At 39.6% G+C, this 27,447-nt stretch overlaps 1 protein-coding gene and 1 pseudogene across 2 annotated transcripts; both read left to right on the plus strand.

Annotated features, from left to right (window-relative positions):
• The first annotated feature begins 1,540 nt into the window (after nucleotides 1-1,540).
• Nucleotides 1,541-27,408, plus strand: ECI1 (enoyl-CoA delta isomerase 1). Of its 2 annotated transcripts, XM_021006732.1 has the most exons (7): nucleotides 1,541-1,646; nucleotides 2,324-2,446; nucleotides 16,432-16,559; nucleotides 24,095-24,241; nucleotides 25,252-25,373; nucleotides 25,727-25,905; nucleotides 26,657-27,408. In XM_021006732.1, the coding sequence occupies exons 1-7, from the start codon at nucleotides 1,577-1,579 to the stop codon at nucleotides 26,821-26,823; spliced, it is 936 nt and encodes a 311-aa protein (XP_020862391.1). In that variant the 5' UTR covers nucleotides 1,541-1,576; the 3' UTR covers nucleotides 26,824-27,408. The 2 variants fall into 2 exon arrangements, with proteins under 2 accessions (XP_020862391.1, XP_020862392.1); XM_021006733.2 differs by lacking the exons at nucleotides 1,541-1,646; nucleotides 2,324-2,446 and adding an exon at nucleotides 7,174-7,308.
• LOC110221967 (proteasome subunit alpha type-6 pseudogene) lies at nucleotides 13,510-14,353 on the plus strand (annotated as a pseudogene).
• Nucleotides 27,409-27,447: the final 39 nt, after the last annotated feature.

Below are 27,447 nucleotides of genomic sequence, written 5' to 3' on the forward strand. Positions count from 1 at the left end.
ACATCCTCTCCAACATTTATCATTTTCCTGTTTTGTCATGTTAGCCAATCTGATAGGCGTGATGTATCAGGCTCATTTTTGCAAGAAACTTTCCCTTGATATTGCCCTTTTTCTAAATTCCTCATTTTTAAAAAAGTTGTTTTCTTTGTTTTTGTTGGTCAGTGGGGAGTTAAGTGACTTGCCCAGGATCACATAGCTAGTGAGTGTTATGTGTCTGAGGCCGGATTTGAACTCAGGTCCTCCTGAATCCAGGTTCCGTTTCTTACAGGGTATTACTGGTAATGAGATTGCATTAACTCTCTTCAGTCATGTTCAGACTCCATCCAACCTTACAAGAAATTTAATCTAAGGTGGGGAAGCCCATTGTGTTCTGCTCTAGTTTGGGTAAAGACAGATCCTTTAGTCTAGATAGTCCAAAGCTAGGAGTGACCTGGTATAGAGATATTTTCTCTGTCCCAGACTGATATGATGGTGAGGTGACATCAGCCCCTCACTGGAAGGTGAGACCAGCACCATGATTGTCTTTGGTCTAAGAGAAACTGCCAAATGACCACCCTGAGTGAGACAGATGAAGTTTCCTCAGTACTAAAACTCATAAATTCCCTTTGTACCCCCAAAGCGGTAAAACTTGATGGCTGTGCAAACATTTGCTGTGCATTAAACAAGAGCTAACCTGTGCTCCAATTCCTCTAGGAAGGTAAAAATTGAGAAAGACTGCTAGTTTAACCACCAGGGGCTTCCTGCTTATCTGTCTCTAGGTGGAACTTATTCATCCTTGGTCTCTGGGCAGAACTTCTAAGTAGATTATCAAAAGTCTTCCTGAGCCTTTGTCTCCAGGCAAATATTTCCAAATAAGGATATTATTGTATACAGCCTCGTTTAGATTGTTCACCCTGAACCCCACCAATGGGAAGAAGGGTTCAGGAATGGGGAGGGGGTATCGCGTTAGGACCATAAAACTTTGTTCCCCACTAACAGACTGCACTCCCTGGCTGTCGCTACTTGAGCTTGAGTGGCGGGGCTGTGCCCTTTTTCACGAGGAAGAATAAAACCTTTTCTGATCTCTGACTCAGCCTCCGAACTTTTAATTCTAGTGTGGCCATTGTCCCACACAATCCTTTTATTAATAATCTCCTGGCCTTATTAATAAAATGATTAAATTACCCAGAAACTATGCCTCTTACAATATCTCTAATTTTCTTGAAGAGATGTCTTTCCCATTCTTTTGTTTTCTTCTTTTTCTTTGCATTGATCATTTAAGAAAACCTTCTCTCTCCTTGCTATTCTCTGGGATTGTGCATTCAATTGGATATTTCTTTCCCTTTTCTTCTTTCCTCAGCTATCTGTAAAGCCTTATCTGACAGCCATTTTGCCTTCTTGCTCTTCTTTTTCTTTGGAATGCTTTTTGTTGCTGCCTCCTGTACAACACTGTGAACCTCTACTCCCCCTCCTCCCCCCGGCCGTTAGGTAAGGGGTGCCTGGAGGCGGGGTGGGGCGTCCCGGCCGGGGCCGGCCCCGCCCCAAATCCTGCTCTTCACCCCTGGGACCAGGGCTCCGATCCCCAGTCTGACCAAAGATGGCGCTGAGGGCGGTGTCGGTGCTGAAGCGGGGGCTCGGCGGCCCGGGCGCGGGGCTCCTTCGCTCAGGTCAGACTCTGCCCGCCGCCGACCTCTAGCTGGGGGCCTCGCGGAGCCGGGAGGGGTGACTGGGTCAGCCGCGGGCAGCAGGCCCGAACGGACGGGACCGGACCGGACCGCGGCGGGGAGCCCAGCTGGGCCAGCCCGTCGTGTTGGGCCGGCCTGCGGCCCCGCGCCCCGCCGCCAGCCTGCCAGTCGCTGATGCTGGGGGCAGGCGGCGGGGATGGGCGTAGGGTCTGGTTAATGTTGCCCGGACACATTGTCCGGGGCTGCTCCGCTTACAAGGCCTTGTCCTTGCAGTCCTGCCCTTCAGCCCCTGCCCAGTGCCCTCCCCTATCTGATCTCTCCCCGCATAGATATCTAGTGATCTCCTTCCCCACCAGAAGTCCTAGGAGCCAGTGTCAGGCATAAGATAAAACGAAATGGAATTTTGTCCAACCAGTAAATGGTTGTCATTTTTTCCCCTTAAATGCCCTGGACATTTGAGGAAGTAATAGAAATGTCAGTCGCCTTCAAAGGCCACGCGCCTGGGGCTTAGTTTAGCCACTTAAGAAAGATGTAGTGTCTACATTTATTTACAAGTGCCTTCAGGGAAGGAGTATCCTGGCCTTCGCTAGGCGGATAGCAAACTCCAAGGAGAACCCTGCAGAAAAGGTAATGGCAAAAATATGCTTCTGTATTTACAGGAACCTTTCTTCTCTGTGCTAGTCAACACAGACTGGAAAAAATGCCAAGTTCCATAGGATTCCCAGCAACGTCCAGACCGTTTAGTAGCCACCAAATTCTAGTGGATGTGAATCAAAATCTCGGTAATGCCTTCATGAACTTTGTTCTAACAATTACTTCTCTGTTCCTTTTTCTTTACTTTCCTTTTAGGCAACCTTTTAAAAGGTATTACTTATCTGTCTTCCGATTTTTTTTCATCATACCTAATTTAGTGTAAGGAAGATGGCAGACATTCAAAGAAAAGATTAATTGTTAGCAAGACAGTGCACCAATTTCATGGAAAGGACCTTGTGACTAAAATCCAGCCCTCCAACCTAATCTCCTAATTCTTTTTTGCCCTGTCCCACACCACCTTTTTAATTTAGGCTATAAATTAGTAAATGTAGATATACATATAAATGTAGATTTATTTGCAACTAAAATTTTTCCAATGCAAGTTAATTTGTCAGGCTTATTTTTTAAATTAAATTGTATTTTTTCAATTGGCCAAAATCTACTTTCTCTCCCTTTTAATCTCTTCCTCAACCTCACTGAGAAAGGAAAACCTAACTTCTGTTATAAACCTGTCTACTTAAGCAAAACACATTCTCACATTGGCCTCGGCCACCCCCCCCCTCAAAAAAAAAGTCTCATGCTGCACTGAGTCCTTTACATCTTGGTTAGGAGGTAGGTAGCATGTTTGATCCTGAATCCTCTGGAATCATGCTTGATCATTACTGGTTTGTGTTGCTGAGTCTTTCAAAGTTGTTTATCCTTGCATTGTATAAAATGTTACTGTATAAATTGTTCTTGTTTTGCTTACTTTGTGCAAGTCTTACCAAGTTTCTCAAACCATCACCGTTCGACATTTCTTATAGCAGAATAGTATTCCTTCACATTTATATGCCATAATTTGTTCAGCTGTTCCCCAGTTGATGGGCAACCCCCTCAGTTCCCAATGCTGTGATGCAAATGCACAAAGTTTTTATGTTTCTCTTGACTCTACTTGTAATATATTTTTTTTCTTTAATCTGGAAGCTCTGGATTTTGGCTGCAATATTCCTGGATATTTTCATTTTGGAGTTTCAGAATGTGACTTTAGATTCTGTTTCCACCTTACCATCTGTTTCTAAGAGATCTAAGTAGTTTTCTTTCATGATTTCTTCAAATATGCTATCTAGGCTCTTTTTTTTTTTTTGGTTATGGCTTTTAGGTAGCCCAGTGATTCTTAGATTCTATTTTCCTCTATCTGTTTACCAGGTCATTTGTTTTTGCTGTGAGATAACTTACATTTTCTTCTATTTTTTCTTTTTAGTCTTTTTTATTTTTTTATATGTTTTTTGGTCTTTTATTATTTCCTGTCTCGTGGAGTTATTAACTTCTGTTTCATTCTAATTGTGCCAAACTATTAATTCACTTCCCAATTCTTTCTTCCATAGTTCTCATTTCTTTTCCAATTTTTTATTTAAATGCCCCATTTAATTTACTTGTGAGAAAGGGGCACATTTTAAAGTGTTTTTTCTGTTGTAGATTTGAATCTATTAAAAACAAAATTGAGAATTTCTTGTAAAGTGCTGCCAAAAGACTTTAATCAGAACCCCATCTTTTTTTGAATGGAATTGGATGACTTGTGTTCACTTCTACTGCCTCTTATGTTTTACCACCTTTGAGCATGTTAGCAGTTTCCAATCTTGTAAAATTTTCTGTTTTGACCTTTTATCTCTTTACCTTACACTTACTTTCTTTTTTTTAACTAGACAATTATTTACCAAGAAATTCTAACTCCCAGAAAAGTGTATTGGTCTTGGGATGAGTTTAAGGCCTTTTAGAAGAAAAGGGCTTGCTCCTTTGATCAGTGGTGGTCCTCTTCTTATTAATTTGCTTTGGGCCCATCAGTCAGTTGTTATAAGCTATATGTCTATTTTTTCCATGTTCAAACCAGCAGAAATGAAATTTTAAATCTGATGAAACATCTTTGTGAAAAAATAGAAAATTACGGCTTTGAATTTTTTAAAAAGTTTTTAATTGTTAACCTTTCATTTTTACATCACTTTAATTTGTAAATATGTTGGGGAGGCCCACATTTTTTTTTCCCAGCTCTTTTCAGTGGCCAGTTTTCTTGGTCATTGTACGTACCGAGTGTTCAGTTGTGGGCTTTTTGTTCTTTTTACATTATTGTAGTGGTTGTATCGGTTATTTCCTGTATCAGTTCATATAAGTCTTCCTGTAGGGACTAGGGATTACACCTGTGATTTCATTGGTGTAGGAAACTCCCCACAAGGAAACTTTCTTTCTGACTTACAGTTTAGAGTCTCAGTGCCTAAAGCATTGAGAATTTTAAGTGATTTGTTTGGATCACAAAGCCATTGTGGGCTAGAGGTAGGATTTGAGTCTCCCTGCTCTGAGGCCTGCTCTTTATCCACCATGCCTCTCAGTTCTTATCCTGCTTCTTTGAATTCTTCATATTCATCATTTCTTATGGAGTGATATCTTTTATTGTCATGTATCACACTTTGTTCCTCAACTGATAACATCCTACTCTGTTTCCAATTCTCTGCTACCGCAAAAAGTGCTGCTCTGAATAACTTGGTGTATATGGGACTGATTGGGTGCTTGTGCTCAAAAACACTAACCCTGGCAGTTTCTCCCCAGCTCAAGGACACCATGCCTAGCAATTACTTATGAGTGGGCCCCAGCAAAACATTTATCTCTCTCCCTGGTACAGTAACAAACTGTACCTGTAGGAATTAGTAGTTTGAACTGGCTTTGTACTGGCTCATAGAGATATTCAGTACCCTCTGAACCATCTATACCAACTCCTTATCTCATTATATGCATCCTGGACTCCTCATTATGTGTATCCTAGACTGAAGACATATATACACTCCTTGCACATATGACACTATCTTGTCAAACAAGACATTGATTAGTGGCAGACTGGAAAATCCTTAGTAGGCCCTGATCTCTAGTTAACTTAGTGATGTAGCCAGCCTAAAAAACCTGCACTTCCCTGTGGGCCCCTCCCCCTCCACTGTTCACTTTTCTTGGTGAACTCTGGGTAAACTGCCTTCTCAGTCGACACAAAAAGTGCATGTTCCTTTAAGAATTGACAACTCCTTAACCACTTCCCTAACTTTACCCTGAATCACCTAATTAGCATACTTGGCGCATGTTTTACTGTAGTTTTTCCTATATAAACTTGAATTGTACCCCTCTAAGGTCAGGTTCCTTAAGAACTTTTGCCTGCTGGATAGCGTATCAATAAACCTTTGTCACCTTGACTTAAAGATTGCTTGAGTCCGTGAATTCATTCCAGACGACCCTGTCCTATACTTCAATGCTTGAGGGGTCCCTGAACCCCTCAAACCACATCAGGGCCTTTCTTTCACTTTGACATCCCTGGGGTATATGCCTAGCAATAGAATCTGAGTTAAAGAGTATAAATACCAACAATCTTTTAACTGCTAAGTGTGCTAGCCTTTTCTCAAGTCTTCATCCATATTGACCTCCCTAAGAGTCCTCTGAAGTCTTCTAACAACCTCCTAGTTGGTCTTTCCACTTTCAGTTTTTGCTTCTTCCAATGCAGCTTCCACACTGTAGCCATAGTAATCCTAAAACATAAGGCTGGCCATGTGGGTGGGGCAGCTAGGTCCTGGAGTTAGGAGTTCTTGAGTTCAAATCTAGCCTCAGATACCAGCTGTGTGACCCTGGGCAAGTCCCTTAACCCCAACTGCTTCAAAACAACAAAACAAAAGAACCTCTGGTCCTTGCTAGTCTCTAGAATAAAGTAAAAACTCTTCAGTTAGACATTCTGGCCTGCCTCTTCAGGCTTATTTCTTATGAGCTTCTCCTTTACACGCTGCACTTTTCAGCTAAAGTGTCATTCTTTTAGATTCTCCAACTTGGCGTTCTACCCCCTCCCCCTTTTGCCTTTGTGTAGGTGGTGATCTCTGTTTCTTTACCTCCGCCTCCTAGAATCTCTAGCTTCATGTGCTGCCTCTTAGAGAAAGCTTTTCCTGATCCCAGAGTGTTCTTACCCTAAGAGTGGGTGGGGGGTAGAACTAACTCTGGGGCCCGTTTTAGTCCAAAGGGGAGTTTTGTCTCCTCAGTACTTAGCACCTATTAAGTATTTAGTAAATGCTTATTGAGTGATTACCCTGCAATGTAGTTCTAAGCAAAGCCCCCTTCAGTCTATGGTGCTTGGTCTTTTTCAACTTTCAGAAACTAGGTTACACTTGATGTGCAAAAAATCTGAGTCAGAGAGAGCTCTACCTATGAGATCAAACCATTCGTGAAGTATTCTGTAGCTGTCTTCTAAGAAGCCTGTGTGCTGACCTATAACCTTTAATTTCTTCAATTTCTCACTATAGGCTCTAGTCTAGTCTTCAGTAAACTTTTATATTCCATTTATATGTGTATTATACATAGATGTAGGTACGCACACACACACACACACACAGGTATAGAACACGCAGGTATAGAACAAGGAGTAGCAGCATCACAAGGGGAAGCTGACCACAGAAATACCAGTAGTCCTAAACAGAGAAAGCTACCATAGGCCTTTTCCTATTGTTCCTTAGGTTTCTCTACTCCTAGGAAGTCCACTCTGACTTTCACAAAGATTTCCCACATTTGGCCTCTTGCCTTAAAGGACTTCCCTCTAGAGGGAACACAGTATTAGCAAAGTATAAAGTAAACATTGCTTTCCAGAGGCTAAGAAGCTGAGCCCCAGAGATGGCAAGGAAGAAGGATGAGAACAGTACTATTTCCTCATGTAAAGAACACATTGATAATACTTTTGTCATAGCATACCTCATGGGTCACAAAAGAAACAATTGAAAAACTGAAAAACAGACTCCATGTTCAGGACATGCTTCACAACTGACTGAAAGTAGAATCTCTGCCGAAGAACGGAGCACGGACATGACTCTCACCTTTCCTGTTTGTTCCCAAGAGGGTGTGTTGAGTAAGTTCTGAATTTCTGTTCTTCTAAAGGAAGAAGTGAATTCTAGGTCCTCTTGCTTTTACAACTGATTATAACCTTAAAAACAACAACAACAACAAAAAAGATAATAGTTGTGCTTCTTCATTTCTTTCACATTCTCCCCAATACCAAAACATGAGTGATGCAAATTGAAACAACTCTGAGGTTTCTCTTTAAACCCAACAGTTGGCACAAATGAAAAAATATGGGAATAGTTAATATTGGAGGGGCTGCAGAAAGACAGGCACACTAATTTATATAAAGTATTGGTGGAATTGTGGCACACTAGTGTTGGTGGAGTTATGAATTAGTCCAGCTACCCTGGAAAGCAGTTTTGAATTATTCTAATAAAATGACTAAAATGCTTACATGCAGGCATATATCCTAAGGAGGTCTGAAACAGAAAAGTCTAAAATATATACCAAAAATATCCACAGCAGTACTTTTTTGTGATAGCAGAAAACTGAAAATAAAGTAAATGCCCATCAGTTGGGAGATGACTGAAAAAATTGTGATACCTTAATGTAATGGGATTTTGCTGTGCCATCAGAAGTGATTAAAGTGTTTAAAAGTTCTTACTTAAAATGAATAACTGTCTAATTATATATAGGATAGGAACATTTTCTACCTTCCTTTTCAGCTACTGAGACTGAAAAGCTATCCTGAAATACTTGGGGTCATTCAACTGAAACCCTTTTTGTTCAGAATTTCTCTAAGGTTTCTTCTTACAAAATAATTAGTTTTGTTCTTTGTTCATGAATCATGGGACCACAGAAAACTTTTGGTTCTACTGAATGGTTTTAACTTCTTTCAGATAAATTTTCCACAAGTATTAATTTGATCATGTCATTTCTGAGCTCAAAAAATTATTGAAGACTTCTTTTGCATTCAGCAAATTCAGTTTGACATATGTTTAGTAAGGGCCTATTGTACATACCTTTGGTGGGCAATAATGTCCCTCTGTGCCCTTTAGCAAATTTATCTAACATTCATCAGATTGCCAAAGATGACAAAAGAGACAAATAGTAATAGTTGGGAGGGATACGAGAAAAGTGGCACAGTGGTGCACAGTGGTAGAGCTATGAATTTGTTTAATTTCTGGAAAATAATTTGGTACTACATCCAAAAAGTCACTAGAATATACTGGTTTAGTATGTACTAAACTGTACGTCCCCTTTAACTCAGTGATGCAGCTATTAGGCATGTAATCCAAGGGGGGTCAAAGACAAGAGGAAAAGAGCCAGATGTGCAAGAATATATATAGTAGCAGCGAATTTGTTGTAACAAAGAACTAGAAACAAAATTGGTGTCCAGCAATTGCAGAATAACTAAATAAATTTTAGTATGCGAATGTGATGAGATTTTGTTGCAAATTAGGAATTAGGAATATGACAGATTCAGAGAAATATAAAGAGACATGTACTAGTGCAGAGTGATATTAGCAGAATCAGGAAAACAATTTATGCATTGACCACAATAATAACATGAAGGGGAAAATTCTGAAAGACTTCAGAACTCTGAGCAAAGTAGCAACCAATTAGGATTTCTAATGAAACATAATTTTCCTTGGCAGGAAGGTGATGTGGAGAACCAAAAATGCATTCTCATATAGGACCATTGTGTTACTGCATTTGCCTCACTATACATGTTTGTTATATGTTGGTGTAAAGGAAAAAAGAGATCCTGTTGACATTGACAAGCAAGAACACATTTACCATTGCTAGAAACCTCATGATTAACTACTAATACTGCAGTGATCAGGAAAAAACGAATTCGGGTGGCCAGAAATGCAGAGATTGAAGTCAATAGACTTTTCAATGAGGACAAAGGATGACTAGAGAAATTGGAATTCCAATCTCACTCATGTATATGATTTGTTGCTTCATTTTTTAAAGTTAGGAAGCATGGGCCATAAACCCAGAACCATCTATCCAGCAAAATTTTGTGTGTGCTATGAAAGCAAGAGTTGGCTCTTTCAGAAGTAAGTTAGCTTTGAAAAATTTATGGAAGGTGGATCCATTTCAAGGAAATAAAAAATAAATATTGAAAGCAATTCATATTTCTCAAACCAAGAAAATCGAGTTACTAACAAAATGTGAGAAGGCTCAGACAACCGTAGCAGCTAAATCACCAAATGTCTCAGAAATGAGGAAAAAAAGGCTAGAGTTGCAAAGAGTCAGTCAGCATGTATTAAGTGCCTACTGTGTGCCAGGTACTGTGCTAAGTACTGAGGATCCCCCAAAAAAAATTCCGGAGGGAAGTTAGAATAATCCCAAGTGAAGTTCCTTATCATCTTAAAAAGGAAAATCCTAAGTAAAGAAACCTACATAAGTCTTTTATAGAGGTACCTTATCTTCCATTCGGACCTGTCACAAAACATCTTCCTTCGCAATAAACATGTCTTTGCCTAGCATATGTCCTACTGATTTGTGTGTCATCTGACAATAATCAAAGTCCTAACCAAGGAGGATTTCTAAATGGAATGTAAGCATGGTTTAATTCTAGGAAAGCAGTTAGTATAAAAAATAATGTCACCAGGAGAAAAACTTAAAAAGGCTATATTAACATCATTAGATCTAGAGAAATCCTTCAGTTAAATAGTATGCATGCAGTAATGTGTGACAACATTAAAATGCATAAGAATAGAATCATGATATGATTTTTAAGAATACTTGAAAGGAGCTAAGAAAGATGAAAAGGCATTCTCATTAAAAACAGGTGTTAGAAATGTCCTGTCTAGGGGCAGCTAGGTGGCTCAGTGGATAGAGCAGTGGCCCTGGATTCAGGAGGTCCTGCGTTCAAATCTGGCCTCAGACACATAACACTTACTAGCAGTGTGACCCTGGGCAAGTCACCTAAGCCCATTGCCTAGCCTAAAAAAAAAAAAAAGAAATGTCCTGTCTTCACACTCCTATCAAGCTAAGAAATTTTAGTAATATAGCAGTAAAACATGAAAAAGAAAGGAATAAACATCATTAAGAAAGCATAAAAAAAGTTCGGTTTTCAGGAGACATTATATTCCTAGAAAACCAAAGACAATCCACTATGAAAAATATGTTTAATAAAAATGCCCCAATTCATAGCTGAGACAAAATATGGTATTCCTTTTCCTTTCAGCTCTTTATGATGTAAAAAAATATATTTAGATTGCTGAACCCATTGAGTGTTGTGGTGACTGGCATGAGGTATGAATCTATATTCATTCTTGACATACAATTATCTGGTTTTCCCTGCAGTTTTCATAAAATGGGGGTTCCATTCTCCAATGTTTTTGAAGCATAGGCTTACCAAACACTAACCGTTTATATATGTATGTATATACACGCACACATATATACATATATGTATATATATAAATATACATACATATGTGTATATATAAAAATAGAGAGCAGTGTGTATATACACATGTACCTACGTATACATCTATACCTGTGTATATGTATAAATAAAAATGTGTGTATACATACATACTGATTTCTCTTTCTGGATTCTGAAATTCTGTTCCATTTTTCTGTTTATTTATTCTTTTTCTAGTACCAAAGCTTTTATAATCATTCCTTTATAGATATTTTAATGTAAATAACCTTTTCCTTTTGTAAAGTAACAGGATGTAAGATAAACCTACAAAAGTCATTATAAGTTGACAGTATAGTATAGTAGAGATAGTACTGGCTCTTGAGTTGGAGTACTAGGGTTCAAATCTCCCCTATGATACTATCTGTGTGACCCTAGGTGAGGTTCACTTAATCTCCTGGTGCCTCAGTTTCCCCTCTCTGTAATATGTGTGAATTGGACTGTGAAATCCCTTCCTGCTCCAGCTCTATAATCATCTGTGGTCTTCATTACTATTCATTATCTACAAGAATCAAGGAAAGCTGATAGAAATTTTGTCGTTCAATTGTTTCCAGCTCTTTCTGACCCAATTTGGAGCTTTCTTGGCAGAGATACTGGAGTGGTTTGCCATTTCCTTCTCCAGCTCATTTTACAGATGAGGAAACTGAGACAGACAGGTTTAAGTGACTTGCCCAGTGTCACACCGCTGGTTAAGTGTCTGAGGCCAGATTTGAATTTAGGGCTTCCTGACTCCACACCTGGCATTTCTATCTACTGTAGCACCACCTGGCTGACCTAGGAAAATTGTATTTTAGACTTAAGACAAACTGAATCAAATATGTGGGTATTAACCTATTGAGACATAGAAGAGAACTGTATAAAAATAGCCTCAACATAATTTTGAGAGAAATGAAGGAATAATTGAACAAATGCAGACATCTTTCCTTGTTCATGATTAGGTTGAATAAATATGTTTAAAATATTAATACTTTTATAACTAACTTACATATTAAACTATTGGTATTTTGCAATTTTATAAGATGATGGGATGTCATAACAAAATTCATATAGAAAAATAGGTGGAAAAGAAAATCAAGAACTATGAAAAAACTGGTGAAAATCTCAAAATGTGTGATAAAGGAATAATTATAAAAACTTTGATGCTAGAAAAAGAACAAGGAAATAGTACTCAACACATACAAATGTTAGGATTTCATTAAACCTATATAAAAACACTAGGGAATAGAATCCCCATTTAATAAAACTTATGGGGAAAATGGATAATTATATGGCAAAAAATGAATTTGGCTTCCTACTTAATGCCATCAACCACAATAAACTCTTTAATTCAGCAATCTAAATACTTTTAAAATCATTAAAAATGGGGAGAAAAATCATATATTTGTCTCAATTATGGAGAGGAGAGGCATTTTTATTAACCAAATAAAAGAAAGCTTTGGACATAATCTGTGGGTTTTATTATACAAACAAAAGAGGGTTTTTTGTACAACAAAAAGTAACTCTAAAATGAAAAGAAATAGGCCAGGGAAAAAGATTTGCTCTGTGTGTGTGTGTCAAATAAAGGGCTGACATTCAGAATAAGGAACTGATACATAAAGACATGAACAGATAATTTTCAAAAGAGTAAACGTACTTGACCCCATGAAAAGATATTCTAATGCCATAATCAGAAGTACATCTTTAAGAGATCACCTTACATGGCAAGAAAAATAACACATTTGATGTTGTCAGGGCAGCAGCTGCTCTAACACATTGTTAGAGTGTACAAACATTTTTTTAGTTGAGTTAAGCTTATTATTTAATGTTACAAAAAATAGTCAAACAGAACAAAGCCCATGTCATCATCGGACTCCTCGGATTCTTCTTTTTTTGCTTCCTCTTTCTTCTCCTCAGATGGTGCACAAACATTTTAATGAGCACAATGGCAGTAAGCAAGTAGGGGTCACAAAACTGAGCATTCTTTTCAACTCAGTGATTCTTTTGGTAGTATTTTATCGTAAAAAGGACCCATCAATACAAAAATGTTTATAGCTACACAACTTAAAATAGCAAATAAGGAAACAATATATCTGTTCCAGAGTTGTTCAAATTGTGGTTTATTAATGTGAAATAATATGGCACTTTAAAATGGTAAATAAGATACATACAAGGAAGTATGGGAGCATCTATACAAAATATAGGTCTTTGCAAAGGTGTAAAATAAGATCAACAGAACCATAACTGTATGTACAGTAACTACTACTATATTTTCAAAAGCAAGAAAACAGGGGTAGCTAGGTGGCGCGGTGGATAGAGTTTCATTCTTGGAGTCGGGAGCACCTAAGTTCAAATCAGACCTTAAGACACTTGACACTTAAACTAGCTGTGTGACCCTGGGCAAGTCACTTAACCCCAATTGCCTCACCAAAAAGCAAAAAAAAACAACAACAACAAAGTTTGGCATAATTGTTTTACTTCTACTTTCTTAAATGCTAAAGGTTTTATAAGATTTTACTCCTTATTTTGTATTATTTTGTTTGTTTGTTAATGGTTGTAGTGTGTAATAAATTGGAACAGAAAATAGTTCATAGGTATTGCATGTCTGCCGTGGAGGGTGTGGCAAGATTAGTTAGATCGGAGCTAGAGAAAGTGAATGCTCCAAAATGTCTCCCAGCTCTAGTGCCGGCTTTGATGGGCACATTACTATTTTCTTCCCTGAGGGCTGCCTGGAACAAGTAGAATATGCTTTTAAAGCTGTTAACCAGGGTGGCCTCACATCAGTAGCTGTCCAGGGGAAAGACTGTGCAGTAATTGTTACGCAGAAGAAAGTACCAGAGGAGCACCGGCTCTGAAGTCAGGAGGACTTGAGTTCAAATCTGACCTCAGACATTTGACACTTACTAGCTGTGTGACCCTGGGCAAGTCACTTAACCCCAATTGCCAAAAAAAAAAAAAAGAGAGAAAGAAAGTACTGGACAAGTTGTTGGATTCGAGCACAGTGACTCACTTAGAATAACTGAAAACATTGGCTTTATGATGACAGGGATGACAGCTGACAGCAGGTCTCAGGTGCAAAGAGCTCACTAAGAGGCTGCAAATTGGAAATACAAATATGGCTACGAGATTCCTGTGGATATGTTGTGTAAAAGGATTGCAGATATTTCTCAGGTCTACACACAGAATGCTGAAATGAGGCCCCTTGGCTATTGTATGATTGATTGGTGTTGATGAAGAACAAGTCCCTCAAGTATATAAATGCCATCCTGCAGGCTACTGCTGTGAATTTAAGGCCACTGCAGCTGGAGTCAGACAAACTGAGTCAACCAGTTTTCTTGAAAAGAAAGTGAAGAAAAAATTTGAGTGGACACTTGAACAAACAGTAGAGACAGCAATAACATGTCTGTCTGCTGTTCTATCCATTGATTTCAGACATTCAGAATTAAAAGTTGGGGTAGTTGCAGTTGAAAATCCTAAATTCAGGATTCTCACAGAATTGGAGATTGATACACACCTTGTAGCTCTAGCTGAGAGGGATTAACACTGTAGTCTCCCTAATCTACTATGTGCTGACCAGGATATTTGGTAAAAACCAGCACATTTATCAATGGCTCTGGATTGAAAGACAAACCATATCCCCACTGAAGTGGACTTGGCTCTGTATAAATAAAACAGCGGTTTTAGAAAAAAAAAAGTTCATATATCTAATACATAATATTTATTCCGTTTGTGGAAAGTATGTCTACTTCTGCTGAGTCATGTTATATGTTTTGTTGTCAGTAAAAGATCAAAATGACAAAGCTTGATGCAAGTGTAGATTTTCAATAACTACAACCTCAGAGGATGGGAACTGTTGTAATAAATGCTTTATTAAATTGAACTGAATTGCCATGGTATTGAGCATATTGCTGGACATGAATTTGGCAATTAATAAATACTTATTGGCTAATTCCGTATTTATCCAAGGATAAATAATTTTCTCTAACACCTTTCCCTGTCCATACCTAAGATTAGAAGTCAGCATATACATTATTTGGCCATCCTTTTGGGTGATTTTTTTCTCTTTTTTAAAAGTATTAATTTATTTATTTTTAGTTTTCAACATTTGCTTTTATAAGATTTTGAGTCCTAAATTTCCCCCGCATTCCCACTTTCCCAAGACAGCATGTAATCTGATATAGACTATACATTTATGATCATATTAAACATTTCCACATTAGTCATGTTGTGAAAGAAGAATCAGAACAAAAGGGAAAAACCATGAGAAAGAAGAAACAAAAACAAAAAACAAAAAAGAGAAAATATTAAGCTTTGATCTGCATTCAGACTCCATAGTTCTTTCTCTGGATGTGGATAGCATATTCCATCATGAGTCTTTTGGAATTGTCTTAGATCATTGCATTGCTCAGAAGAGTTAAAGTCTAACAAAGTTGATCATCAAACAGTGTTGCTATTAGCATGTACAGTGTTCTCCTGGTTCTGCTTGCTTCACTCAGCATCAGTTCATGCAAGTCTTTCCAAGTTTTTCTGTATCTGCCAGCTCACCATTTCTTATGGAACAATAGTATTCCATATCATTCAGGTACCACAACTTGTTCAACTATTCCCCAATTGATGGGCATCCCCTCAATTTCCACTTCTTTGCCACTACAAAAAGAGCAGTATAAATATTTTTCTACATGTGGGACCTTTTCCCTTTTTTATGATCTCTTTGGGATACAGGCCTAGTAGCAGTGTTGCTGAATTAAAGGGCGTGCACAGTTTTGTAGCCCTTTGGGCATAGTTCCAAATTGTTCTCGAGAATGGTTGGATCAGTTCACAACTCCAGCAACAATGCATCAGTGTTCCAATTTTTCACATCTCCAACATTCATAATTTTCCTGTTTTGTCATGTTAGCCAGTCTGATAGGTGTGATGTGGTACCTCAGAGTTGTTTTAATTTGCATTTTTCTGATCAGTAGTGATTTAGAGCATTTTTTTCTATATGACTATAGAGAGCTTTAATTTCTTCATCTGAAAACTGCCTGTTCATATCCTTTGACCATTCACCAACTGGGGAATGACTTGTATTCTTATAGATTTGACTCAGTTCTCTATATATTTTAGAAATGAGGCCTTTATCAGAGACACTGGCTGTAAAAATTGTTTCCCAGCTTTCCGCTTATTTGTGCAGAAACTTTTTTTAATTTAATGTAATCAAAATTATTCATTTTGAATTTCATAATGTTCTCTATCTCTTGTTTGGTCATAAATTCTTCCCTTCTCCATAGATCTGACAGGTAAATTATTCCTTGCTCTCCTAATTTGCTTATAATTTCACGCTTTATGTCTAAATCATGTACCCATTTTGATTTTATCTTGGCATATGGTGTAAGATGTTGGTCTATGCCTAGTTTTTGCCATAATGTTTTCCAATTTTCCCAGCAGTTTTTGTCAAATAGTGAGTTTTTATTCCAGAAGCTGGAGTCTTTGGGTTTATCAAACAGGAGATTACTATAGTTATTGACTACTGTGTCTTGTGTATGTAACCTATTCTACGGATCCACCACTCTGTTTCTTAGCAAGTACCAATTAGTTTTGATGACTACTGCTTTGTAATACAATTTAAGATCTGGTGCAGCCAGGCCACCTTTTGGGGAGACCATCTAAGGGATTCAAGTCTTATATAGTAAAGGGTATTTTAGTTTCTTGTGCTTATATTGGTTAAGCAATTTGTCTTTGACTCTTTTCCATTCAGAGTGGTAACTTTTCCATTTTGCATTTGTAAACTAGGGGTTGCTACAATCAAGCTGAAGAATCCCCCAGTAAACAGCTTAAGTCTGGAATTACTAACAGAATTTGTAATAAGCTGGGAGAAACTGGAAAATGATAAAAGTTGCAGAGGTGTCATCTTAACATCAGTATGTATTGTATTTAATTTCGATTTACTATTGATTTCACTTTCCCTCAAGCTGTGTTTTTTGTTTGTTTGTTTTTTTGGCTAGGCAGTGGGGTTAAGTGACTTGCCCAGGGTCACACAGCTAGTAAGTGTTATGTGTCTGAGGCTGGATTTGAACTCAGGTCCTTCTGAATTCAGGGCCGGTGCTCTATCCACTGCACCACCTAGCTGCCCCCAAGCTCTGTTTTTTGGGTAACATGCAAATCTATCATTTGTTCAAGATTCAAAAGCCAGAATTCTCCACGTTGGAAAACAAGGGGATTACTGTCATGATAATAATGAAATCCAGGAGAATAGGTGATCCTGCTGAGGATTCTGGAGGGTAATGAGAGGAGTAAGTCTGGCATTCTTCTGTAGGCCTGTTAGCCAGTGGAGAACAGCCAGAAGTACAAGACACACTCCAAGTTTAATAGGATGAGAGTCATAATTGAGGAATGATACATTGAATCAAAAGTTTTATCTTGGTAGAGTGAATGAGAGGAGAGAAGTATTCTTGGAATTTAGCTTCAAGAGTTCCTGAAAATACTTCTGGTGGCTCCTTGGGTGATGAATGGCACTGTCCCCCCCAGATAGACCTTGAGGTCAGGGACTTGACTCACTTTTGTCTTGGAATGCCAGTGCTAAGCTCAGTGCCTGGCACACATAGGTGGTTAGTAAATTCTTATTGATTACTTTTCCTAGGCATGATAGCCTGTAGCAAAGATGTGTGGACAACTTTAACCAAATCATCAGTAAAGCATAAGATATAGACCAGGCAAATCTGTTTATTCATCTAGCATGCGCTCTGTGTGTGTGTGTGTGTATGTGTATGTATATATGTATGTACACACATATGTATACATATATATTATATTAGATTCATTGTAGGGAGGTAGAAAGGGAGTGGAAGATGAATAACTTGTTCTTGATAAACTCATAGTTCAATGGGGAAGGTTGGCAGAATGAACAGAAGAAAGGACAAAAATGAAAATTCTTAAGAACATATGAAAAGCTTCTTCTTTGTGAAGCAATTGATTATGAAGAATCTGGGGGAGGAGAGTTAAGAGACAAAGGATCCTGCTTTCTGACACCCTGGTAGGACTTATCCAGAGACTCAATCCTTAGGGGTGATGATAACCTCCTTGAACTCATTCCTCAATGATTAACATACTCCTATCTAGGTATGACCTCTCCTTTTTCTCGATCCTTTGTACAAATCCCTTCTCAAATCCCAAACTGACCACTCATTTATTCCTATTCTTTCAACCCACCCCTACCAATTTCCCATTCTAAAGCTATCCACCCCTTTCACTGTGCTCTTTGGAATGCCTGCTACATAGGAACAAACTTACTTTTATCTTAAACCTTTTTCTTTCTCACTTCTTCCATCTTCTTGTTCTCACTGAGACTAGGTTCTCTGCTGATGACATAGCTTCTCTGGCCATGCTTTTCAACACCAGTTTGCACTTTCACTTATGCCTCCTGACTGGAAAGAAACTTTTGTCAATCCTCCTTAATGCTAGGGCTTTCCCTTTGTGATTATCACCACTTTATCCTGTATAAATCTTGTTTGCACATAGTTTGCATGTTGTTTTCCTCATTAGACTGTGGGATCCTTAAGAACAGAAACTCTGGGGTTTTTTGTGTTTTTGTCTTTTTTTTTTTACTCTGTATCCCCGACACGATGATCGCCCCATAATAAGGGCTTACATGCTTGCTGACTGACTGACTGACTGTGCAGCCTTTGACACCGTCAGTCACTCTCTTCTCCTTACTACTCTCTTCTGTCTACGTTTTCATGGTGTTGCTCTTTCCTGGTTCTCCTCCTATCTCTCTGATTGCTCCTTTTCGGTCTCCTTTGTTGGATCTTCATTCAGGTCATGCCGGCTAACCATAGGTTTCCCCCAAAGCTCTGTCCTGGGCCATCTTCTTTTCTCCCCATTCTGTAGTGTTTCACTTGGTGATCTCATCAGCCCTCTTGGATATAATTGTCATCTCTATGCAGATGATGCCCATATCTGTTTATCCAATCCTAATTTCTCTCTTGACCTCTAGTTTTTCATCTCTGTTGGACATCTCCAACTAAATATCTTGTAGACATCTTAAACTTGTATGTCCAAAACTGAACTCATTACCTTTCCCCCAAAGCCTTATTTTCTTTTTAACTTTCTTGTTATTGTCCAGGGCACCACCATCCTCCTGGTCATTCAAGCTTGTAACATTTCTACATGTTATCCTCCACTCTTCACTCTCACCCCCCTGTCCAATAATTTACTAAGTCCTGAAGTTTCTACCTTCATAACATCTCTTCTCTCTATCCTGTCTTCTATTCTTATCCTGCCACCATGGTGAAGGCCCTCATCACCTTACCCTTAAACTACAATAACTTTCTGGTTTCTCTCCCTGCCTCAGGTCTTTCCCCAGTCCAGTCCATCAGCGACTCACATACTGATCCTCCTAAAGCTCAGGTCTGTCTCCATCACCCCTCCTATTCAGTAAACTTCAGTGGTTCCCTATTACCTCCGGGATCAAACATAAAATAGTCTTCTTTTTGGCTCTTAAAGCCCTTCATAACCTAGTTCCTTCTTGTCTTTCCAGTTTTCCTTCTTATTCTTACTCCCCGTCACATATTCTGCAGTCCAGTGACATTGACCTCCTTGTAGTTCCTCAAACTAGATAATTCATCTCCTTACTCTTTGCATTTCAGTGGCTATCCCTCATGCCTGGAACTCTTTCCCTCCTTATTTCCACCTCCTGGCTTCCCTGGCTTCCTTCAGATCTCAACTAAGCACCCACCTTCTATGAGAAGTCTTTCCGGGGGCAGTTGGGTGGTGCAATGGATAGAGCCCCGGCCCTGAAGTCAGGAGGACCTGAGTTCAGATCTGACCTCAGACACTTGACACTTACTAGCTGTCTGACCCTGGGCATATCACTTAAACCCTGACTGCCTCATCCCCCCCCCCAAAAAAAAAAAAAAGAATTTGAATGTGATTCCATTTACAGGACAGCTAGATGGCGCAGTGGATAGAGCTCTGACCTGGGAGTCAGGAGGGCCTGAGTTTAAATCTGACCTCAGACACTTGACACTTACTAGCTCTCTCACCCTGGGCAAGTCACTTAACCCTGATTGCCTCACCAAAAAGCCAAAAAAAAAAAGACAGAGAGAGAGAAACCTTTCCTAGTTCTCTGTTACCTTATTGTCTTCCCCTGAGAGTATCTCCAGTTCGTCCTGCACATGTCTCATTTGTACACAGTTGTTTGTATGTTGTCTCCCTCATTAGACTGTGAGCTTCCTGAGAGCAGGAAGTGTTTGGGGTTTTTGCCTTTCTTTGTATCCTCAACACTTTGCCCAGTGTTTGGTGCATAGGAAGTGCTTAAAAATGCTTCCTGACTGACAGTTGTTGGGTCACTTCAACTTGAGAGTCTCCTACTGAGCTTTGCAAACCAAGGGATTTGGGTTGACCAGTTCACCTACAGGCCACAAGGCTGTAGAACTTGCTCGTGCCACCCACCTCACAAGACTGATTAATGAAACAGCAGGCCGGTTTCGTTGACGGTGATAAATACGACTGCTAAAGAGACCAGATGTTCAAGTCAGTCGTCACACTGCCTTGCAAGAATATCCATCCAGAAAGCCAATAAAAGGCTCCTCCGTCAGTGTGTGGATATAGAGGACTGGCTGACCTTAGCAGATAGAGCTGAGAGTAGTGTTGGCATCTTGTGGGCAGTCCCCTGAGAAGCATCCCTGGCATTCTTGTTCCTTGGCTTTCTTTTGTTCTAACATTCGTGCAGGCCACCACTGTTGTTTTATGGCATTACCTTCTGATGAACGTATTGCACACAATTAATTAGATTTCAGGTATTCCCTGACTCTCAGGAGGTTTCAGAAAAACCCTTAATAGGTAAACAACACTACATGGCCAATGTGAGCTTTAATAATTGGGTCTCTAAGACGCAAGACTTTATAATGGTGATACTGACATACTCCTCTCCTGTGAGAAATAGTGAAAAGAGCAGCAGAACTGCTTTTAAAACCAAGTCTTTCCTGTGCTGTAGTTGTATAATTTATTTATTTTTAACCTAAGTGCATGACTACACATCTCTGTTACATTTTGTTTTATCACATTGGTTGTTTAATCGTTGTGTCATCTGACGTGTCAGCTGTCCCTCTTAGCTTTGTGTAGTAACCTTTAAAGAAATAGTTTCACAGTTCTCTGATATTAATATCAGTTTATTTTTTTTATGTTTCTCAAATCCATTTGTTACTATATTTACTTTTAAATTGTTCAGAGATACATTCATTAAAGTGTATAATAGGGAATTTAAGAAGTTTTGATAGGAAAGGATCTACAACTCCTGAAGCTTTGTCTACATGCCAACAAATAAAATCTCTTGTTGAAAAGAGAAGACTCGAAGCAGAGAAAAGGGAGGAAGACATGATAGTTGACTTCAAATATTTAAAGAACTGTCTTGTCAAAGAAAGATTAGACTTCCGTTCTGATCAAAAGTATCAGGACTAGGGGGCAGCAAAGTGGCTCAGTGGACATCGAGCACCAGCCCTGAAGTCAGGAGGACCTGAGTTCAAATCCAACCTCAGAAACTTAACACTTACTGGCTGTGTGACCCAGGCCAAGTCACTTAACCCCGATTATCTCACCAAAAAAAAAAAGTGTCAGGACTAGGGCAGATTGATGGAAGTAACAAGGGATCAGATATTGCTTTAACATAAGTAACTTTCTGGGGCAGCTAGGTGGTGCAATGAATAGAGCTCTGGCCTTGGAGTCAGGAGGACCTGAGTTCAAATCCAGCCTCAGAAACTTAACACTTACTAGCTGTGTGACCCTGGGCAAGTCACTTAACCCCAATTGCCTCACCAAAAAAAAAACAACCATAAGTAGCTTTCTAACTCTTCTCAGCAATACAAGGATCTAAGACAACTCCAAAAGACTCACGATGGAAAATGCTATCCACATCCAGAGAAAGAATTATGGAGTCTGAGTGCAGATCAAAGCATACTATTTTTTCTCTCTCTCTCTTTTTTTCTTCTTTGTCATGGTTGTCCCTTTGGTTCTAATTCTTCTTTACAGCATGACTAATGTGGAAATATGTTTAATGTGATTATACAAGTATAGCCTATATCAGATTGTACATTGTCTTGGGGAAGGAGGAGTGGAGGGAGGGGGAGAAAATTTAGAACTCAAAACCTTATAGAAGTGAATGTTGAAAACTAAAAACAAATAAATAAATAAAATTTAAAAAAAAAACATAAGTAACTTTCTAAGAAGTTGAGCTGTCAAATGTGTTCAGACAGAATTTCCAAGCACTGGCTAGAAGGACTGTTTTCTGGGGGGAGAAGTAGAATTGGAAGGGCTTTATCCATCTAACTGACTTTCAAGCTCCCTTCCAGTTCTATGAGTCTGTGTGTCTGAGGCATCTGCAGCTTTCAAGGCCTTCCATACAGTGTACCAAATTATTTAAACCACTGATATAAAACCTAAAACAAGATATGTCCAGGTAGAACTGTTAAGCATCCTTCTAAAGACCTCTTACCATCAATCTTTAAAGCACTGTTTTCTTATGGTTGTTTAGCCAGCTATGAATCAAACTGTCTTCTTATCATATAACCCAGCCCCTCATTTTACAGTAGTGGAAGCTCCAACTTCAGTTCGCTGCAAACGGATGAGTATAAAGGAGAGAGAGGGAAAATATCTTAGATAATTCACAAACTCATTTCTTCCTCTTGTCTACAAGGTTATCGGTCAAAGGTTTGTCAAGTGCCATGCTGGCATTTTGATCCACCATGTCTACAGCATTTCCCTATAGTTAGACACTTGCAGTGAAATCCTGCTGTGGACTTCATGGCAGACATGTGCCTCCTGGTTCTAGAAAGTTCTGCCAGTAGAGCACCACCTACAGCAGGTCCTAAATCACACTGGGAAAGCTTCAAGGGTGGACCCAGCTGTTTAGAGGACCAGCCTTGCTGAGTGCAGAGAGACTTATCACCAGCTTAGCGGTATGGTGATGAATTTTTTTAGCCACAGAATCTCTCAAAGATTGTTTCCTAAATAATGGAAGATTTGTGATTGGAATTGTTGAATGGATTGTTTACAGAAGCAAAACTCCAGGTCTTTCAAATATTGAAGTACTTACTAGACAAATGGCTATCACAAAAGAACAGATGTTACTTTGGCCTGGTCCCTAGTGATTATTACTACTTCCCTTTCCCTGTGTTCACATCCATCCACTCAGTAATCCTTTTTAGAATTTTGAGAGATGTCAACAAGATTCTTACCAGGCTATGGCTTCTAGAACCCAGTTGTCTCAGTATTCAATAAAAGGGAAAACATTTCCCATGTCTACCCCTCCCATACTCTTGCTATTCCTTGGAGATCACTGACAGAAGTTAAATAGTCAACATATCAAAGTGTGGTGGTGGTGTTTTTTCCTTCCAGTAACTTGGGATGTTTGAAAGGTCCTCTTTGTCTTTTGTTTTCTCTTTTGGAATACAGACCTAATTAGTGGTATGGCTAGGTCAAAGGGTATGTGTGGTTTTATAGCCCTTTAGGCATAGTTGAAATCATTTTTAAAAGATAGGCAAAAGCACATAGATTTGGTCACCTCTTAACCATGTTTGTTCTGACCTTTACAGCTTAAGAATTAGTCTCCAAGTTGGAAAAGCTAGAAAAATATGGAAATGATAAACTGAGTCTAATGAAGGCTTTTGTCAAAAAATGCATTTTACTTGTTTTAATTCTGAGTAAAAATGTATAATTAGTCAAATACATTTAAAATGACAAAATTTACTTGCTTGAAATATCTTTAAAGAGTGAATGATTCTTGCTAAATATTGATTATTCAAGATATTAGAGCCAATCTGCTATAAAGCCTTATTAGTTCTACTCCACTTTATCTATCCAATTTAGCTCCTCCTTCCACTTACACAGCCAGCAGGCCTTCATCATCTCTCCCCTATATTATTGAAATAGCCTCTTAATTTGTTTCCCTGCCTCATGTCTTTCCTTTTCCTGATCCTTCCTCCACACTTTTGCCATTGGATACTCGTAAAGCACAGGTCTGATCAAATCATTCCTTTGCTCAGTAAGCTCCTGTTTTCTCTGAAATCAAATGCAAATTCCTTGGGTCCAGCCTGGGTCTAACATAAGTTTCTAGGATTATTGCACTTTATGCCCCCTTCACATACTCCATGGTCCATCCCAAGTCCATTGTCAATGCCTTTGCATTGACTGTCCCCTCATGCCTAGAATACTGTCTCTGCTCACCTCTGCTGCCCCTTAGAATTCCTGGCTTCCATCGAAGTTCGGCTCAAGCACCGACTCCTCTCGCCAAAATTATATAACTTTGTGTATCTTTTGTGTACGCTTTCGTGTACACATTATCTTTCCTTGTGGACTGATAGGGTAGGGAGGGTTTCATTTTTGTCATATCCCCAGTGCCTTTCACATAGTAAAGTGCTTAATAAATGCGTGTTAATTGATTGGTTGTTTCTTATTACTTCAGAACATCCCCAAAATCTTCTCTGCTGGCCTGGATATTACTGAAATGTGTGGAAAGAATGCAGCACACTATGCCGAGTTCTGGAAAGCGGTACAAGAGTTGTGGCTGAAGCTGTACACATCCAACATGGTGGTCATAGCGGCGATCAATGCAAGTTACCTTTTTGTCTGACTTCAAAGGAAACTGGCTTGTAAATTGCTTTTTTTAAGCATCCAGGTAAAAACTAGGGCAGCAAAGTGGTACAGTGGATAGAGTGTGGGCGTGGAATCAGGAAGACTCATCTTCCTGACTTAACATCTGGCCTCAGACACTTACTAGGTATGTGACCCTGGGCAAGTCACTTAACCCTGTTTGCCTTAGTTTCCTCATCTGTAAAATGAGCTGGAGAAAGAAATGGCAAACCATTCCAAGAAAACCCCAAAATTGGGGTCACAAAGAGGCAGACATGACTAGAACAACTGAATGACCACAAAAGTTACAGGTGGAAGAACTTCAGGTTTGCCTCTTGGACTTAGGTTTTAAATATAAACATTGTGTTCTTGCTCCTCTGGCCATGTGCCCTTTAGTTAGAGCACAGTCAGCCTGTGCAAGGTTCTATTGAGAGTTCAGGGATCACAGAATTTAGATCTAGAAGGAACCTTAGTGATTGCCTAGTGGCTCTAGCCTGGCCCCTTCATTTTAAAGTTCAGGAAATTGAGGCCCAGAGACAGGAAGAGAACTGCCCAAACTCGTTATAATTAGTTAATGGGAAAGCTCAGGTTTGAGCCTATGTCCTCTTAACTTCAAATCTGAGAATCCTGCCACTGCATTGCAGCTACCTCTAATCTAGGACCATTTAAACCAGTTACAAATGTCTCTAAAACAGACTGACATCTTATAAATCCCTACAAATGCTTCCTTCCTAATGGAAAATCAGTTGACCCATAGAAACATTCTTAGCACTTCCCACACCCTCTTGTCTGTCATTAGAACCTCAGGAGGCTAAGAAAGAACAAACACTACAGTCATGTCTTATTGGCTTTTTTCCTTTCTATTACAAGTGGCAACAGAGTCTTCCAGCCCTGAATCTGCTGACCTGTGTGTTCACTCCGAGTGTCTAGATGCTGCGGCTGAATGGGATAACAAGACTGCCTAAAATCAACATTTGGTTTTGCTTCTAGGGATCAAGCCCTGCCGGAGGCTGCCTGATGTCCTTAGCTTCTGACTACCGAATCATGGCCGACGATCCCAAGTACACCATTGGTCTGAATGAAACCCTGCTGGGCATTGTGGCACCCTTCTGGTAAGGCTGACCCCATGGTAACCCTCCTCAGGCGGGCTCATTTCTTCTGCACTGCCGGGTATATCATCTTGAAAAGGAAGCTTTTGCTTTCTTTTTTGGGGGGTCGGTCTGTCACCTCAGTGTCAGAACTAGGTGCTTATATTTTTTAAAAGGCTGATAGTCTGTGCCAGGGGTGGGGAGCTTGCAGCCTCAAGGCCACATGTGACCCTTAAGGGATTTGTTCTGTGAAGTTTGGATTCAGGGCTGCACTTGAGGACCTAGAGGTCTGTGCTGTAGGTCCCCCCTGGTCTATGCTCATTCCTTCCATACAAGCATTAACTGGGGTGTGTGTGTGTTGTTGTTGTTAATTCTAGGCTTAAAGATACCCTGGTAAACACGATTGGGAATAGAGCTTCAGAGCATGCCCTTCAGCGGGGGTTGCTTTTCCCTCCTGCTGATGCCTTCAAAATAGGCCTTGTGGATCAGATAGTGCCAGAAGACAAGGTGCAGAGCACAGCTCTCAGTATGATGTCTGAGTGGCTGACTATTCCAGGTGAGAAGGTGCCTCTCTGCTAGGACTAAATTAAAAGGGGGGATTAGTCATGGAGGGAGAGTGCCCTTTGGACTGTTTCTGTTAGTGACACTTGATTTTTTTTCTCTCCTTTTGTTAAAAACTACAATCACAAAGGAGAAAACTTTATCGTAAAGAAAAAGATATTGGATTATAATGCTGCATTTGAAGCTTTGAGTTTCCAAAGTGATGTACACATTTCACTCTACCAGTATATCTAATCTAACATTGTTGGTTTGTCCCAGAAAAATACATTAAAGGAAACAACATTATGAGGGAAGTTCCACAGAAACAGCTAATTGGAAATAGGGGGAGAGCAAAACCACTGAACTGACATGGGCAAGGAAGGAATCAGACTGAGGTGCTGAGGTGTAAGGGATTTGGAAAGGGAGTCTAGACTTCCCAGAAAAGATCCAACTTGAAATACGGAGTGTGGCGGCAGAAGTCAAGATCATGATTGCAGTAGGGAGGTCATCAGTGTCACCCAGTAAAGTGGGCTTCCTTTCACTAGGGGAGCGGGAGTTAAGCTGGTCGTCTAATAGTGTTGGGGAATGGGGTCGAACTTTGTGATGTCATTCGGCTAGGTCTTAACATTATTACAAAATAAAGTTGATTAAAGCATCATAAGATAGGACGTACTTGTAGGAATGCATTTCTGTGAATCCAGGTTGTGATTTAATTGGTTTGAGTCTTGGTGACCTAGAAATCAATAATCTGTTAACCCTGTCTTTAGACCATGCTCGACAGCTTACCAAAACCATGATGAGAAAACCTACTGTGGACCAGCTGTTGAAACAACGAGAAGCAGACATTCAGAATTTTGTCGGCTTTATATCCAAAGACTCCATCCAGAAGTCTCTTCATATGTATTTAAAGTTCCTTAAAGAACGAAAAGGGTAAAGGTTTAGGCTCCTGACACAGGCTGTGTAGCTGGGAACACTGGAGCAAAGCCGTGTGCAGACCCTACAGGCCTTTCTTTGGGTAGCTGTAGGTTTTTAAAACAAAGTATTTTTCAAGATGAAATTCACTTTAATCATTTGTTCTTAGTTTGTTGATCTTTTCAGAAGATTCTGTCCCCTTTATCCTGATATCCCAAAGGTATCCTTCCTCTCTTCCCATCACTGCTTTTTGTCCCCTCCCCCTAACCCCACACCATCCCCCACACACGGCTGATGATGTGGAAAGGAAGTCTCGTGCTCCTGAGCACCACTTTACCTGGGAATCATGAGTAGTGGGCTTACTGGAGCTTGGAAGCATAACTCCTTGACTAAGGGCCCTCCTTTGCTCAAAGTTGAGAATTGTGAATAAAAGTCCTAAGATTTTTGTGCTCCCCAGCCTTAGGGCTGCCTGGTTGCTAGTGGTGAGAAGCAGTTCCCCAGGTAACCAGTGAGCTGCAAGGACCACCTCCCTGCTGCCCCTGTATGCACTCAGAGTGGAAATACGTTTTCCCCCGATAGGACTTTTCAAATAAACCGCTTTTCAGGATTCTTGATTGTTCATTTGTCTTTGGAATGAGTATTGCAG

The sequence above is a fragment of the Phascolarctos cinereus genome, unplaced genomic scaffold, assembly GCF_003287225.1.
Source record: "Phascolarctos cinereus isolate Bilbo 61053 unplaced genomic scaffold, phaCin_HiC Scaffold_4;HRSCAF=312, whole genome shotgun sequence".
Classification (NCBI taxonomy): domain Eukaryota; kingdom Metazoa; phylum Chordata; class Mammalia; order Diprotodontia; family Phascolarctidae; genus Phascolarctos; species Phascolarctos cinereus.

Excerpts from the sequence above, each read along its gene's own strand:
- ECI1 (XM_021006732.1), top strand. The coding sequence starts at position 1,577 with ATGGCGCTGAGGGCGGTGTCGGTGCTGAAGCGGGGGCTCGGCGGCCCG. Across the intron at positions 16,560-24,094 it reads GAGGTGTCATCTTAACATCA|AACATCCCCAAAATCTTCTC; the intron begins GTATGTATTGTA and ends TTATTACTTCAG. Across the intron at positions 25,374-25,726 it reads GGCATTGTGGCACCCTTCTG|GCTTAAAGATACCCTGGTAA; the intron begins GTAAGGCTGACC and ends TGTTAATTCTAG.